The sequence below is a fragment of the Hipposideros armiger genome, unplaced genomic scaffold (genome assembly GCF_001890085.2).
Source record: "Hipposideros armiger isolate ML-2016 unplaced genomic scaffold, ASM189008v1 scaffold_47, whole genome shotgun sequence".
NCBI classification, from domain to species: domain Eukaryota; kingdom Metazoa; phylum Chordata; class Mammalia; order Chiroptera; family Hipposideridae; genus Hipposideros; species Hipposideros armiger.
The window spans coordinates 3,020,572-3,034,306 of NW_017731397.1; the positions used below are offsets into that span (position 1 = coordinate 3,020,572).

General features: G+C 44.8%; 1 protein-coding gene across 4 annotated transcripts in view; it reads left to right on the forward strand.

Annotated features, from left to right (window-relative positions):
- The window catches only part of CREB5 (cAMP responsive element binding protein 5), a 455,800-nt gene that overhangs the window by 312,503 nt on the left and 129,562 nt on the right, over window positions 1-13,735 (forward strand). The window contains exon 1 of one of the 4 annotated variants that reach the window (XM_019639954.1): window positions 10,780-10,987. The exons of the other annotated variants lie outside the window; for them this stretch is intronic. Within the exon in view, the coding sequence (XP_019495499.1) occupies window positions 10,941-10,987 (47 nt within the window). The 5' untranslated portion in view covers window positions 10,780-10,940. Of the gene's footprint in view, window positions 1-10,779; window positions 10,988-13,735 lie in introns of those variants that run through there. 4 annotated transcript variants of the gene reach the window in all.

A 13,735-nucleotide genomic window follows, 5' to 3' on the forward strand; every position in this document is an offset into this window, starting at 1 on the left:
AATAGCGACAGCCTTTACCCCCTTGATCTGGTCAAAACGCGCGGTCCTCTTCGATTCCTTCTCTTCCTTGCTCAGGTAGCTCTGCTGGCTTTACCTCGATCTATCCCACCTCTGCCATCTTCTCACCCACGTTTTCTGCTATCAGCCTGGTGCAAGCCTCTGTCACCATTCATCCAGACGTCTGCAAAATCTCAAACTTGAATTCCTACTCTGACAATTCATTTTCCATACAGCAGCTAATGCAATTTCTTTAAAATAAGAATCGGATTATGTGAGTTCCCTTCTTTAGATTTTCCAGTGGCTTCTCTCTGCCTTAAAATAAAATAGAAACTCTTTGTTGTGACCTATAAGACCCCTACCGGCTTCTCTCAGGTTCTCTCTTTCGCCCCCTCTTTCTCTTCCTGTCCATGGCCTTCTTTCCATGCAAGGAACACGCTAAGTCCTTTTCTGCCTCAGGGCATTTATCAGGTTGTTCCCTCCGCACATCTCTCATCTACTCTTAGGCCGTATCATTTTTCAGTTCTCAGGTCAAATGTCATCTCCTTGGAGAGGACTTCCCTGAACACCTGATGTAAAAGACTTCACCATACCCAACATTCTATCTCATCGCAGTGTTTTATTTCCTTTGTAACAGTTATCACTATCTATGATTATTTATTTGCTTGTTTACTTGTTTATCATCACTGGAATGATGGCTTCCTGAGGTGTGAGATCTTGTTTGTTTTGGTTTTGTGCTGTTTCTCAGAAACCTAGAGGCAAACATTCCGCAGCATCCTCACAACAAACTGCTTCCCTCCCACCTTCTGCCCTGGCGACCCCAAGACCACCATAAGACCTTATACCTTTGCATTTCCTTGTGTTCTCAGCATACACAATGGAGCAAATGTGCCTTTATCAGCAAAAAATTTTACAAGATGACTTGAAACCAGTTAAGAACAAAAAGGGGTCAGGAAATGTAGAGAGAGATATTGAAAGGGGAGATGAGAGAAAAACAAAAGGATCTCAATTTTGCTGAGGTGTGGCCAGGCCAAGAGATAATCATGTAACACCGAATAGCCTTTGTTAAAATAACAGAAACTTTGGCAAATTAAAATGGAGCTGCACCAGACTGAATTATGGGGCCTTCTACCCTCAAACACATCTGACCTTGCCAAGTTGTTCTACCCTATGCATCGCGGATACTGTTCAGTACAGGATAAAGTGCACATGCGCACATATGACATCTCAGATTTGAGACAAGAAGGATTCTGGGTTCTCCTGAGAAGCCAACAAGAAGGACATGTTTTCACCAAATGGAAAAGAGAAAGTTTGCTGGCAATTATCGATTATTTATTTCTGAAAGCAACCCGAACACTAAAGGGGATTGCTACCCCAGAACTCATTCAAAGACTAGTCATTAATAATGATCGCTACCTCTTCATTCTCCAAATCTTGGAGGCCTTCCTCTTCTGTCAGCACAGAGCTCCTCTGAGTGAGTGTGAAAAGTCTCAGCAGGTGTCAGAATGAAAGGGGTGTGATGGTCCCTGACTGGAAGGGTCAAAAGTGACCAAAGAAATTTCGGTTTAGGAGGCCTCTTTGCTTTTGTCATATCCATCATTATTTTTCGTGTTCTCTGCCCTTTGTCTCTCAGAACATTGCTACTCCTGTTGCGGCCTGATTTTCCCAGACATTGGGCACCTACGGAGGCTTTTCCTTTTGCATGTGGTGTCTGCTTCAGTAGCTGTTTCAGTGATACTGTGACAGCATTAATATGACAGAGAGTTGCTCCAACAGAAATTATACAAGAACTATCATTGTAATTCAGACACTCAATTCTCATTTACTCAATTCTCATGTAGCAGTAGATGCCGCCTTTGATGACTCACAGGCCATGAGCCTCATTCCCTGTCATCGGTCACTCTTGTTTTTGGGTCTGTGGATGGACTGCCACTTTCTCCTCTCAAGTGCTTATGGCACTTTACAATGTGAAAAAGTAAAAGGCTTCTGAAAAACTTTTATAACATCCTTTGGAGAACGTGATGGGTAAAGAACACTGGAGAAGGGGACGCTGTGTAGAATTCTGTAGCATTCTGCAGTATGCAGAACCAAGACCAGTGTTTGATGTTCAACGAAAGCTCTAGAAGATAACCAAGGTATGCCAAAAGTGTGGTGAGCTGGTACCATGCAAAACCCTCTCCAGTCACCACGACTCTTAGTTTCCGCTCCCTGAAGCACCCTCCCTGTGGTTGTCACATTAAGAGACTGGGAATATTGCAAAGTAAACATCTGGAAGCATTGATAGTAAATATAGGAGAGGAATGCTTGGCTGAACCAGCCAGAGGTCAGGAAACCCTAATCTTATCAGGGGTCCTGGAGACTGTAATTCCATAGTCTGTTTAGAGGGTGTTATGTTACTGTGAACACGTATATGTTTTATTTCCATCCATTGTAGACATCCTGCTTTGGAAGAGCCATGAGAGCCGATTTTTAAAGGTTTGACCATTTCAGGGCAGATGGCTATACTTTTTACCTTAAAAAAACGAGGTGAAAGAAAGCCACAGCTCCATTACAGCCTGAACAGCAGGGAAAACACACTTGTATTTAGATTTGTTTTCTTTTTATTATTTAATTTCATATATATATATATATATATATATATAATTTCTACAACCACAGGATGATCAGCTAGAATTCGGTCTTTCTTGACATGTGACCTGTGGGTCACGAGCATCAACATCTCTAGGGAGTTTTGCTTACATACATTTACTTAGGCTCCACCTTGACAGTTCCAATCTTGGTGGCAGTACCTGGAAATCTTCATTCTAGCCTGTTCTCTGAAGATTCTTAGGTGCACCAAGTCTGAGAACCAGTGAGCTAGACAAAGCCTTGTAGTGCCAGGCCAGGGGTCAGCCGTCAAGGCACGGAGATACATCCGTATGTGCCTGCTTTTCTTCATCTCTGAAAGACCATAGCTTGAAGCTTAATATGAAAAACAAAACAAAACCAAAAAACCCATGTTTTTGTTTGTGTTTCTTGAGGGTTTCTCACCTGGGGTTCATGATTCAAAGGAGGGTTCACAGTTTCATGAAATTCCCAAGGAGGATTGTTGTTCGAGAAAGGCGTGTTCCCACACCAGCTGACAAGCATGCATCCCAGTTTGGGTGAGTGCTAAAAGAAAGGAATTGGACACTCAGGTGGGCTCAGGTGGTGCTCCGCTCTCATTTTCCTCCCCATTTCTACTGATGTCAGAGGAATTCTAAAGCTGATAAAGAATGAGACACTTAGGATCTTTTACTTCCAAACTTAAACACCCCGTGGCCACCATAGTATCTATATTCCCTCTCCTAGAATGAACAGGATAAGACTCGGTTATTTATAAATCATACAGTTCTACACTTCTGGAAATTAGAAACATATGCCAGCGCATATGAAAGTGTCCCTGGGACCGTTTTTTTAATGTTTAAAGCTGACTTGCAGCATGAGGCAGGATTAACTGCACCTTTCTATCGGGGATTCTGGTATGAGTACAGATATCGCAGTCATGTACAGGCCTGAGAGGGACAGTAGAATGTGGAAGTGGGTTTGGAAACCAAAATATTATGTCAGCAGTTTTCTCTTTCATTTATTCTCTCTTATCAAAACCAACGTTTTTAGCTCAGGGACTCTGTTAATAAAAACACATAATTTCATTTGCGAGGCCCAAGAGCTTCATGTTTGGGGGTTAAAAAAAAAAATTCCTCTCAGCCCCTCCAGGCAGAAGTGTTGGAGGGCTCATTCTCCATGCAGGACTTTCTGAATAAGTTAGCGCTGGTGAATTTCTCTGCTCAGAGGAAGCGTAGATCGGTTCTAAACACACACAGAGCCTACATACAGCTGGGCTCCCTGTGAAAAGAAAAGAAACCACACATATAATTCCTGAATATAAACCTTCCTTTTTATTTCTAAGGCCCTCCAAATCTCTTCAAATTCATTCTTTCTTTTGTAGTTTTTTTTTTTTAATTTAAAAATATTTAACATTGAAAACAGCTAATAGATATATTTTCAGGGCTACTATCCAAACAAGTAAGTAATCTTTTTCAGAAGGCCTTTTTTGTACAACTGCAAAGTATTTGGGGGCAAATAAAACAAAACAAAAAACAAAACAAAAAAACCATCCCAATGGTTTGAAATTATAATATGCAAAGAGATAACAATCCAGATAACGAATTCTTAGCAAATGATGGTCAGGCTGTGGCAGGCACACCTTTTCCTCCGTGTGAAATGGGGAGACCCATCAAGAAAAAAGGAACCTCAGAAAAGTGGCGGACACCAGCAGCATGAGGGCACGGGGAGCCATCGGGATGAACTTCTCAGTGTTGCTTTGGACGGGGCCCCTGATGAGATTTAAGGTTGTGATGGGGAGGTGATGAAGGCCAGGTGAGTGGTGTGAGGCAGGCAACACTGCCTTATCACCTGAGACAGGTGACCTCCATTTCTTATTTTTGATGTTATGCCATGAAAAGGGTCTGCTCTTCTTTGCCTCTACTCCAGCCCTCCCCCTTTGGAAAATCTCTGATCAGAACCGTGAAGCTACTAAGACCCACCGTGCCCATCCTGATTGCCGGGGCCCAGAACGCTACTTGCTCTGGACACACAGATTAACCCGGGTCACCAATAGCACCTGAGTTATGGAAGGCATTAGTGTACTGATACATAATAGTGAGAGTCATGGTCACGTCCCTGACTTGAGCATTAGACAACTTTTAGTTCAGGTGACTCCACAGGGTCATTGAGGCAGGTTCCTGAATCCCCTGAGTCAGTTTCTTCATCCATAAAATGGGGATAATGAATGTGACTATATCATAGTGTTACTGAAAAGACGGAAAGAATTAACATTTTTGGGACACCTAATACAATGCACAGCACAGAATAGGTGCTCAATAAATGTTGGCCAATGGTGACATATATTGGCATCTATATATATATATATATATGTACATATATGCATATATATATATAAATATAAACATATATGTATGCATGTACATACATATATATATATGTTCAATAAGACAATTATGATAGCTACAAAACATGGACAAATATCAATTTCTCCACATTCTAACAGAGAGAATAAGGCCATAATCTTGATGATTCACACAAGCAACAAATATAGGGGGAAAAAACAGAATGGCAAGCTAAAGGACATGAAATTGAGAGGAAAACTGATGACAGTGACACTTGCATGGAAAAGTTTAGTCCATTGCAGGCATCACACCCTTCCCCCAGCCAGCCAGGTAGACCCAGAGCATCTCCTGATGTCATTTTACTCGCCCTCACAGTGCTCATGAGTACACAGAGAGTAGTAAGTCTTCACCACCCAGCCCAGGCCCTGGACTAAGGGAAGCAAGTGGGGCGCCCACAGCTCAGCATCTAAGGAGGTGCTCACTGTCAGGGTTGTGTAATTGCCACCTTGCACTTTCATGCCCCTGCGAGTAAGCACCTCCTTAAATTTTGCACCCTCAGCACCCCATTGGCTCCACCCTCCACTGGCTCAGTCACCACATTGTGTATAAACGGACAGTGGGTTCAAACCACGGTTATCCGCAGAGCCTGAGGTAGAGGCCTGTTCTCTCACTTCGTCAGTCACCTAGCTCCTCTGAGTGGTACTGCTCCTCAGCAAGTCCTGTTCAGCGACTGCCATGTCCTGGCTCCGCTTAGCACCAGAACATGAACTTGGTGCAGTCTGGCAATACCATTAGGCTCTGATCTTATGTGTACATCTACCTACAAATGTTTGAACTTCCTGTCCTCCACCATTTTTTTTGGTGTGTTCTTCCCGTAGTCCCAACCCTGAGTTGTAGGGTCTGCTGGATGGAACTGACACCAGCACTGCTTTGGGGATGTAGAAGTCCTGCTTGTAGTCTCCCTGTCCTTAGGGTGCCTCAGCAACCATGTGACAAGCACCTCGACCAATAGGAGAATGTCTGTTCCTCTTACCTCAAGTTTCAATTCCCTTGATGCTTCATGCAGACAACTGGCAAAAATAGTCTAGTGTCAGCTGCCCTGATAACCTCAGGGTGCTCACCGTGGCATCGCTGCCATCTGGATCCAGGAAAAGGGGAACAAGAGGCCCTTCAAGGACAAGTGGCACAATGCAGGGATGGAGAAGGCCACCCAGTAGATTTCCCAGGACCTTACTATTATTCCAGCTTTTCTAGATACTCCCGATCTTAAGGAAGCCACAGAAAAAATGTGAGTAAGAATGCCAAAGGGAAAGGGGACTTTTCGGAGGGAAAATATTCAGGGAAGACCGACCCACCTGAGCTGCCACCACTCCAGGTTCAGTTACATTTCTTGAGGACCTACTGTGTGTGAGTCAGGCACTTGCTAGGGACAAAAGATACTGAGATGGATAAGCCCAGTCTCTGCTCCGAAGGAGCTAATGACTCCTGAGGAAGACAGGAGCGGAAATGGGTACTTTCATAACTGGCTTGCTTCTGGGATAGAATCTGGTCCAGGATGCCTCGCAAGCCCAGAGAAATGGACTCCTAGCCCAGCTGGGTAGCCCAGCCAGGCATTCACGGAGAAGGTAATGCCTGAGGTGAGGAGTGTATTCCTTCATCCACTTATTCATCTATTCAACAAGTGTTCACGGAGTGTCAACTGCCTTTCAGACCAGACACTGTGATAGATTCGAGTGATACATGGCATACACATTTTAAAGATGGAGGAGTTAGGAAAACAAAACCCTATAGCAGACAGAAGGATGATACTTTAGGGTTAATCAAAGGGCCCTTATAACCTCCCAGTACCCACCCCTAAGGCTTCCTGATGCCTCCATCACTGGCAATTCATTCCTTTGTCCGAATCACCTTCAGAACATTCGGAACACACTTCGGAACATTATGAACAGATTTGACACAGGAAAGGCCAGCAAGTTGCCTGAGGGTCCTTGGTGCCAGGGCCTGGATGCAGGAGATGTAGAAGAAACCAAGAGCTGCCTACTCCTTGCTTACTTTCTAGGAGTGCTTGCTGGGAGCTGGCGCTAGCAGGTTCAACCCTCTAAACCAGTGAATCCCCCACAGTTCAGGATACAGGCTGCACGGGTTCACCCGGGCAGCCCCTCAGCCTCTGTCCACTGTGAAAACATGGGACACCCAAGTTGAAGGGAGTGCTGAATGACACCACGTGGGTGTGCAATGGTCTGTGACCGGAAGGTTCGCTGGAAGCAATTTACAGAGGAGGCCTTAGAAAACCACCTGGCTGGTTATTGTAAATTAAAAAAGGAAGAGATGCCACTTTTTTTCTGAATAATTTTTAATACTAGGTTTATGGCTGGGTCCATGTGATAGTCATTACAGCTTATTTAACTCTGAAATTATCTGGCCCCTCTAACTCCACTGGGACTGTGGGAATTATGGGTTAAATTTTAAAAACAATGTCTGAAAGAAGATGATATGCTTTTCCTCAAGGAGAATAAATTCAAACCCAAAAGGAAAAAAACAAAAACAAAAACAAACAGCTCTCTCTAGAAAGGATGGTTATCATTTCTTTTATTTACTGTGTGTTTCCATAACGTGTTTGAGCTCAGCAATTCACCCTGGTGCACACAGGTTACTTTCATCGGCTGTTGCATCCTGAAGTCCTGAAGTCCAAGTTATGCCTTTTCTAGCGGGTTGTTTTGGAGGTAGTCCAAACACGCTCTGAACTCTGGGCTCGAATCTCAGAAGTTTCCACTTCTTTGGAGCCGAACATCATCAGGAGCTGGGAGTATGTGAGTGAGTTACACGGAACAGCTGCGCGGTACCCACCACCCTCTCCCCAAGGATGACATGCTCTGAAAGGAGGGTGTTGTAAGCATTCCTGAGCAAGCCAGCTAATCTGGAGGCCTAGCTTGTTGGCTGGGGGCTACTTCTAGGAAGGTTCCCACTGGAATTACGGCATCTTACAACCCATATCTGCAAAGCACCCCCTTCTTCAGAAGAGCAGTTAGGACATGGGGGCGGCTGTGGGGAAAAGGGGACGAGAGGGCCAAATGGGTGAAAAAGGAAGCTCTTGAGTCAGAGGAGAATTTCCTTTTGGGAACAGGATATTCTCTATCATTAGCTGCTCACAGGAAGGAAAATGGGAAAGCAGGGTTTCTTTTCAAAGAGGAGAAATCCAGCAGCCAGTGAAAATGCCTGATTTGGAATGGCAGGGGGGGTACTTATAGTCAGACCGGCAAGTGCAAATGTAAATACTCAGACCCCTTTGAACTCTGAAATTGATTCCAACTCAGATCAGCACTCCAAAGAAGTTTTATTGGAGTGTCCATGCGTCCTGGCACATTGTTGGCTTAATGGCATCATCGCCAGATACAGGGCCCTTGGAGTTTGGCTGGGTTCTAGAAGCACCAAACCCACCGGCCACATCACCCCCTGATCAGAGGCACACTCGCTCCTTTTACCTCTGGACAGGAGCAAAGATGCTGGTGTATGTTCTGAGCGGTCAGTGCCTGCCTGTGGCCAAAGCTCTCATCTCCTTTGTGACTTGCTAAGGAAGGCGTGGGAAAGAGACCTTTCCACAATCTTTACCTACAGCACAGGGTCCCTTTTACCTCCTTCTTGGAAAACAGAAAGAGCAGGGGGCCACTCACTATTGAGCAGTTTAATCTAGCCCCTATGACCTGGTTTAAGAAAAACCCCAGAGAGAGCATTTTCCCACTGAGGTTACAGGACAATGTCAATTTGGAAACTCCGCCACATCTCCATTGTGATAGGCCTAAAAGAATAACATAAAGAAAACATTGAAATATGAAAGCCAATGCTAGTTGTGGGGCATGGAGAAGGGAAAATGAAAGTCTTTAGCTTTATATTAACCAGCACAGCCAGTGGCTCTTATAAAAAAGGAGAAAGTAGTTTATATACAATCGTGTCAACCTGCCTTGAAGTGGAAAGGCTCTCAGGAGCGAATGAAGGTTTTGTTTTATTTATTCCCTGCATCAGAAGAAAAATCAATAGCTGCTTGGCGAGTCAGACGTAAGTGAGTTATACAGGCCACTGACACGGTGGACCCGACTTTATAACAACCACATTTGCCGCTGTCAGGCCACGGGCTTCAGTGGCGCCAGCTGTAATTACGGCTGATCACCTCTAATTCAGAGCTGCCTGCCTTGATAAAGGTGTCACTGGAGCAACTGTGGCATCAGCGTCAATTGGGGATGTCACGCTCCAGGGCAGACAGCTGGAGAATGCTCTTCCCCACCCCAGCCCCCAAGGTCAGGGAGACTGTTGGGCAAACCTTGCTTTTTTAACTCTTCACCTTGAGTGTTGATATTCCCTGAAGCTGTGACTGAAATTCCAAGGGACTCAAACTAACAGCCCTGTCCCTTAACAGCAGATAATCTTTAAGACGCAAAGAGATGTCTCTGAAAGCAGCGTGCAGAACTCCCCATGTGAAGAGACAAATGTCTGTATCACCTACTTGATTCACCGGTCATAAAAGCGAGGAGAGGCAATAGACTGAGGCACAAAGCTATGATTATTTTTTAAAGAATAAATAAATCTCAACGCCATGACTTTCTTCTGCTTTTGTGGTATTAAAAAAAAAATTTTTTTTTCTAGTGAACTTCCCTTTTTTTTTTTTTTAAATTCCTTTTTCTTTTTTCTTTTTGAAGGCGGTGTGAAGGGTGAGGGGAAGAGAAAAACAGAGAAGATAGAGTTAAAAAGCCATATGAACAAAGCAACCAGGTGTCTGGACTCTTCTAGGTAAAGTCCTGAGCAGGAGAGGTGTAAAGTGAGGGGTAGCATTCCACAATTAAAAGGGCTTCAACTGTCATTTGTGAAGGATAATGTTTGACCCCCCCCCACACACACACACCAACACCCCCAGGTTGTTTTGCCTCACCCTGTAATTAAAAAAGAGACACACATGCTGTGTGTTCTCCCTGCATCCTTTTAAACTCACAGACAGCCGCACAGCAACAGTTCCCCCCACCCCCCAGCAAGTGCCGGAACAGACGGTCCGCCTTCATTTGCATGGGGGAACGTATTCTAATTCCCTCTTCCGTGGACAGCTCACCTGAGAGTTGGGGTGCTAATCTCAGAAAGACAAACTTTTTGTTTGGCAGCGGGGGGTCCTTTTCCCCCTTCCGCTCCGAAAGGAGCGACCGATATGGGCCGATGGGGAAGCCACCCGTGATTTCCCAGTTCTTGGTGGCCCCTACCCAGGCGCGTGTTTGGCCCAGAAGCGGGTTTGCCCTTGCTGACAGGGGGGTCAGATGTGAGAAGTCCCCGGAGGCCTGGTGGTTGGCATTCAGCAACAGAAAACCCCATCCGGCTCCAGGAAAAAAAACAAAACAAAAAAAAACCGGCTCTGGGCCGCCACGGAAACCGTGTCACCTGGTTGGGGACGTCAGCCTGGGCTGCTAACCTGCCTGGGTTATTCATTCATACTCGGTCCTTCCAACCTGTTCGGGTTCACCCATCTCAGCCTGTGTCTCCATGGCTATTTCCCTTTCTCCAAACACACAGGCTTTTTTTTTTTAGCCAGTCTTTTTTTTTATTTTTTATTTTATCGGAACCAGTGGATCCCTGCCAGCAGAACTGCCGGTCCGTCTCAGCGTCCGAGGCAGCTGCTGGGCCATCCCCAGGCGGCACTGTTTCCCCTCTGTTTACACGTTTCTAAGGGCAATTGCAACGCGAAGGCGCTCGGAGTCTGGAACTCGGCCTGGGGCTGTTTTGGTTACATTGAAGTTTTTGCTTCAGTTCTGCCAGATTTAAATGGTGACTTCACCAGCATTGAGCTAAAAGGGAGAAGGGGGCGGAGGGTGAGCCCAGGAGAGAGAGCGAGCCGAGCGGAGGGAGAGCCAGAGCTTGGCGCTAGAGCGGGGCCAGCGCATTACATCACCGCTTGGCCTGGAATCAAGTGGGAAGGATATGACTCACTCAGGCTAGTTAAGCTTTGGCTCCAATTCTACACACACTCATTCCAGAGCTCTCATGTTCTGCACCTCAGGAGGGAATTCAGCCTCAGTGATGTCCATGAGGTTTGTTTTTAATTTTATTTTCTTTTTTGTGATTTTATACATTTTTTTTTTTTTTGCCCTGACCGCCTTTCTCGTCTTGAGCCTTCGTCCTCCTCCTCCTCCTCCTCCGCCTCCTCGTCTTTCTCTTCCCCGGGTCCCCTTTCTTCCCGTCTTTGTTTCTCCTCGTCTTCCTTCTCTTTCCCCAGCCCCTCCGTTCCTCTTCGGGTCCCGAGGAGGCATTTCTTTTCACTTTGATAAGAGTTTTTGTGCGCGTACCGCGACCTGAATGAGTTGAACCGAGGCCGGGTTGGGCAAAACAAACAGAGCCAGGCAGAGCGACAGGAGCAGAAAGGCCACAAATAAAAAAAAAAAAGCGAAGCGAGAAAGAGCAAACTCGGGCGAAGTTTCTTTGCTGCGGTGTCGCTCCTAATCGGAGGAGACAGGGAGAGAGTTAAAATGCAGGAACCAATCGCTTGAATGGTGATGTAATGCAAGAACCTCAGGGCAGTTAAGTAATGTGAGAGCAAGGGGGTCAGGGTTGCAAAGCATTTACCTGCTCTCAAGGGGTTTTCAGTTTATTATCAATTGCAGTGACTGTAACTGGCTTCAGACTGCAATCTCTAATTATTCACAGACACCCCTTTTTTATCTTTTATTATTAAAAGTAAAACTATATTATGATACTTAAAAAAAAAAAACATGGTATTATCACAGCTGTGTATTATTTTCCACCAGGATTCTCTCTCCCTCTTTCTGAAATGGCTCAAAAAACGGTTGGCTTTTTATACAAGGTCAAAGTGAAGTGACGGTGGGTGTTGGGGGTGGATTTTTGAGTGGAACTGGTGAACTGCAAGTGCCAGGAAAACTATGTGCTGTGTTGTGTTGAGGATGAGGAGTTGAGCTGTTGGCATTTATTATTCAGAATATAATGTAGGTTTTTTTAAAGTATGCCGGATATGATCCTCAGAAGTAGCTAAGTCTTCCACCTATCATTTCAGCTCATGTTAACAGCAAATGTTCAATTTGCTTGAGAATTTTAATGTTCTGTTGTTTCACATGACAATCAACCCAGTGCTATCTTTTAAAACTTTTATGTTCTTGAATTAATTTTAAATTGATCAGCTGCGGTTGTGGGAGGGATGATAACGACTTCTTGATTGGTTGGTTTAGAAACAGCCAGTTAATATTTGCGAGTAAGGAATTAACCCAAAATAAGTGGAGAGAGGTGGCAAGTGACCTTCTTGATGCTTTCAGGATCTAGTGTACACAGAGAGAGAGAATTTTATGTTTTGACCGCGTTTCTGTGTGTTTCGTAAAATGTAGTTAAGTGCTGTGACGCACTGCCTGGGCTGACTGCTTTCTGAAACCATGCAGCCTTGCGGATAGTTCTCAACTGAAGCTCCTACAATTAGGGAGCCAGCCCACAGAGCACACTACCCCCGACTCTTGGCTACTCCAAAGCTTCTTGGGCTCACTTAGCCATGATCATTATACAGGTGGATGCAGACTGAGGCATGGGGCACACACCTGCAGGGTGTTTATGCTTATTGAATGCATGATTGGGATATAATTAATCATGGTTTTTTTATGGATCTTCTCCCCTCCTTTTTTGGGGCAGAGATGGAAGGGGGAGGCTATTCAGAGATGCGAAAGAAACAGCCTGATGTGGTGGAGGTCAAGAGGCCTGAGTGCCAGTCCTGATGACTTTGAGCAAGTCACTGAAACCATCTGGGCTTCATTTCAAAATGAGGCAGCAGATAAGTTGGGCTGTAAGCCCCTCCCTCACCTGTGGGGACCAGTATGAGATGATCTCGGAAGCCCCTTTCAGCTGAGGGTTCTGTGTCTGTCCCTGTTTTATAAAAGTATTGCTAAAAGGTATTTGGCATAGGTTTTCAGAGAAAAGTACATTTGAAACCAAGATGAATTAGTGCCTTCAAAGAAATGAATGGGGAGGGTGAAGAGGAATGTCTTTCCCCGCTTTGAAGGTAGGTTTTTGGGTTTGCGTTTTGACGTGAAGACTTCTTTTGTGGTGAAATTCTTAGTTTTCAAATGCTACCTGCAAAGAGTCCTCAATGAGAGATAATTACCTAGGTGAGTCTGTCAAAAGAGTGGCATGATAGACAAGGGTCCATTTTATTTACTTTTCTAAACTCTTCTAAAAGATCCCACATGTCCCTCAGATGCATCAAAGTGTGCTAAAAATGCAGAAGACATTTATGCTTCATTCATTCATGATGCAGAACTGTATTTGTAATGAATTTATCACCCCCCCCCAAAGATAGCATGACTCCTTGATAGCTTTCTGTAATTTCACATAAGCTTCACTTTTTAGATGAGATGGAAGGCAACATTTTAAAGCCTTCAAAGAAAGGCAAAACTAGATGTGTTTGTTAGAAAGATAATTTTCTCAAACAGTATCCCTCTTCTTAAGCCAAATTCCAGGGTCGTAGCCTTATTGTAAAGTATGTATTTATGGGCCCAGCTCAATTGTGCGTAGGGAAGGACCACAACTATGCTTGTCTGGGGGCGGGGGTGGGGTGAGGGGGTAGTGGGGAGTTACCCAGAGCTGAAACGAAATCAGTGGTGAAGGTTATTAGTCATTGGGCAAAGTTTGATGAGTGCCAAGTATGTGCTTGGGACTTTTCAGGAATAGAGAGGGCATGATATCTTTTTTTAGAGCATTACAATTTATGTTGACTTGGCTCTCACTTGCTCACCCATAATCAGAAATGTCCTGCTTGGGACTGACAGAGAGGCAAAGCAAGGCGC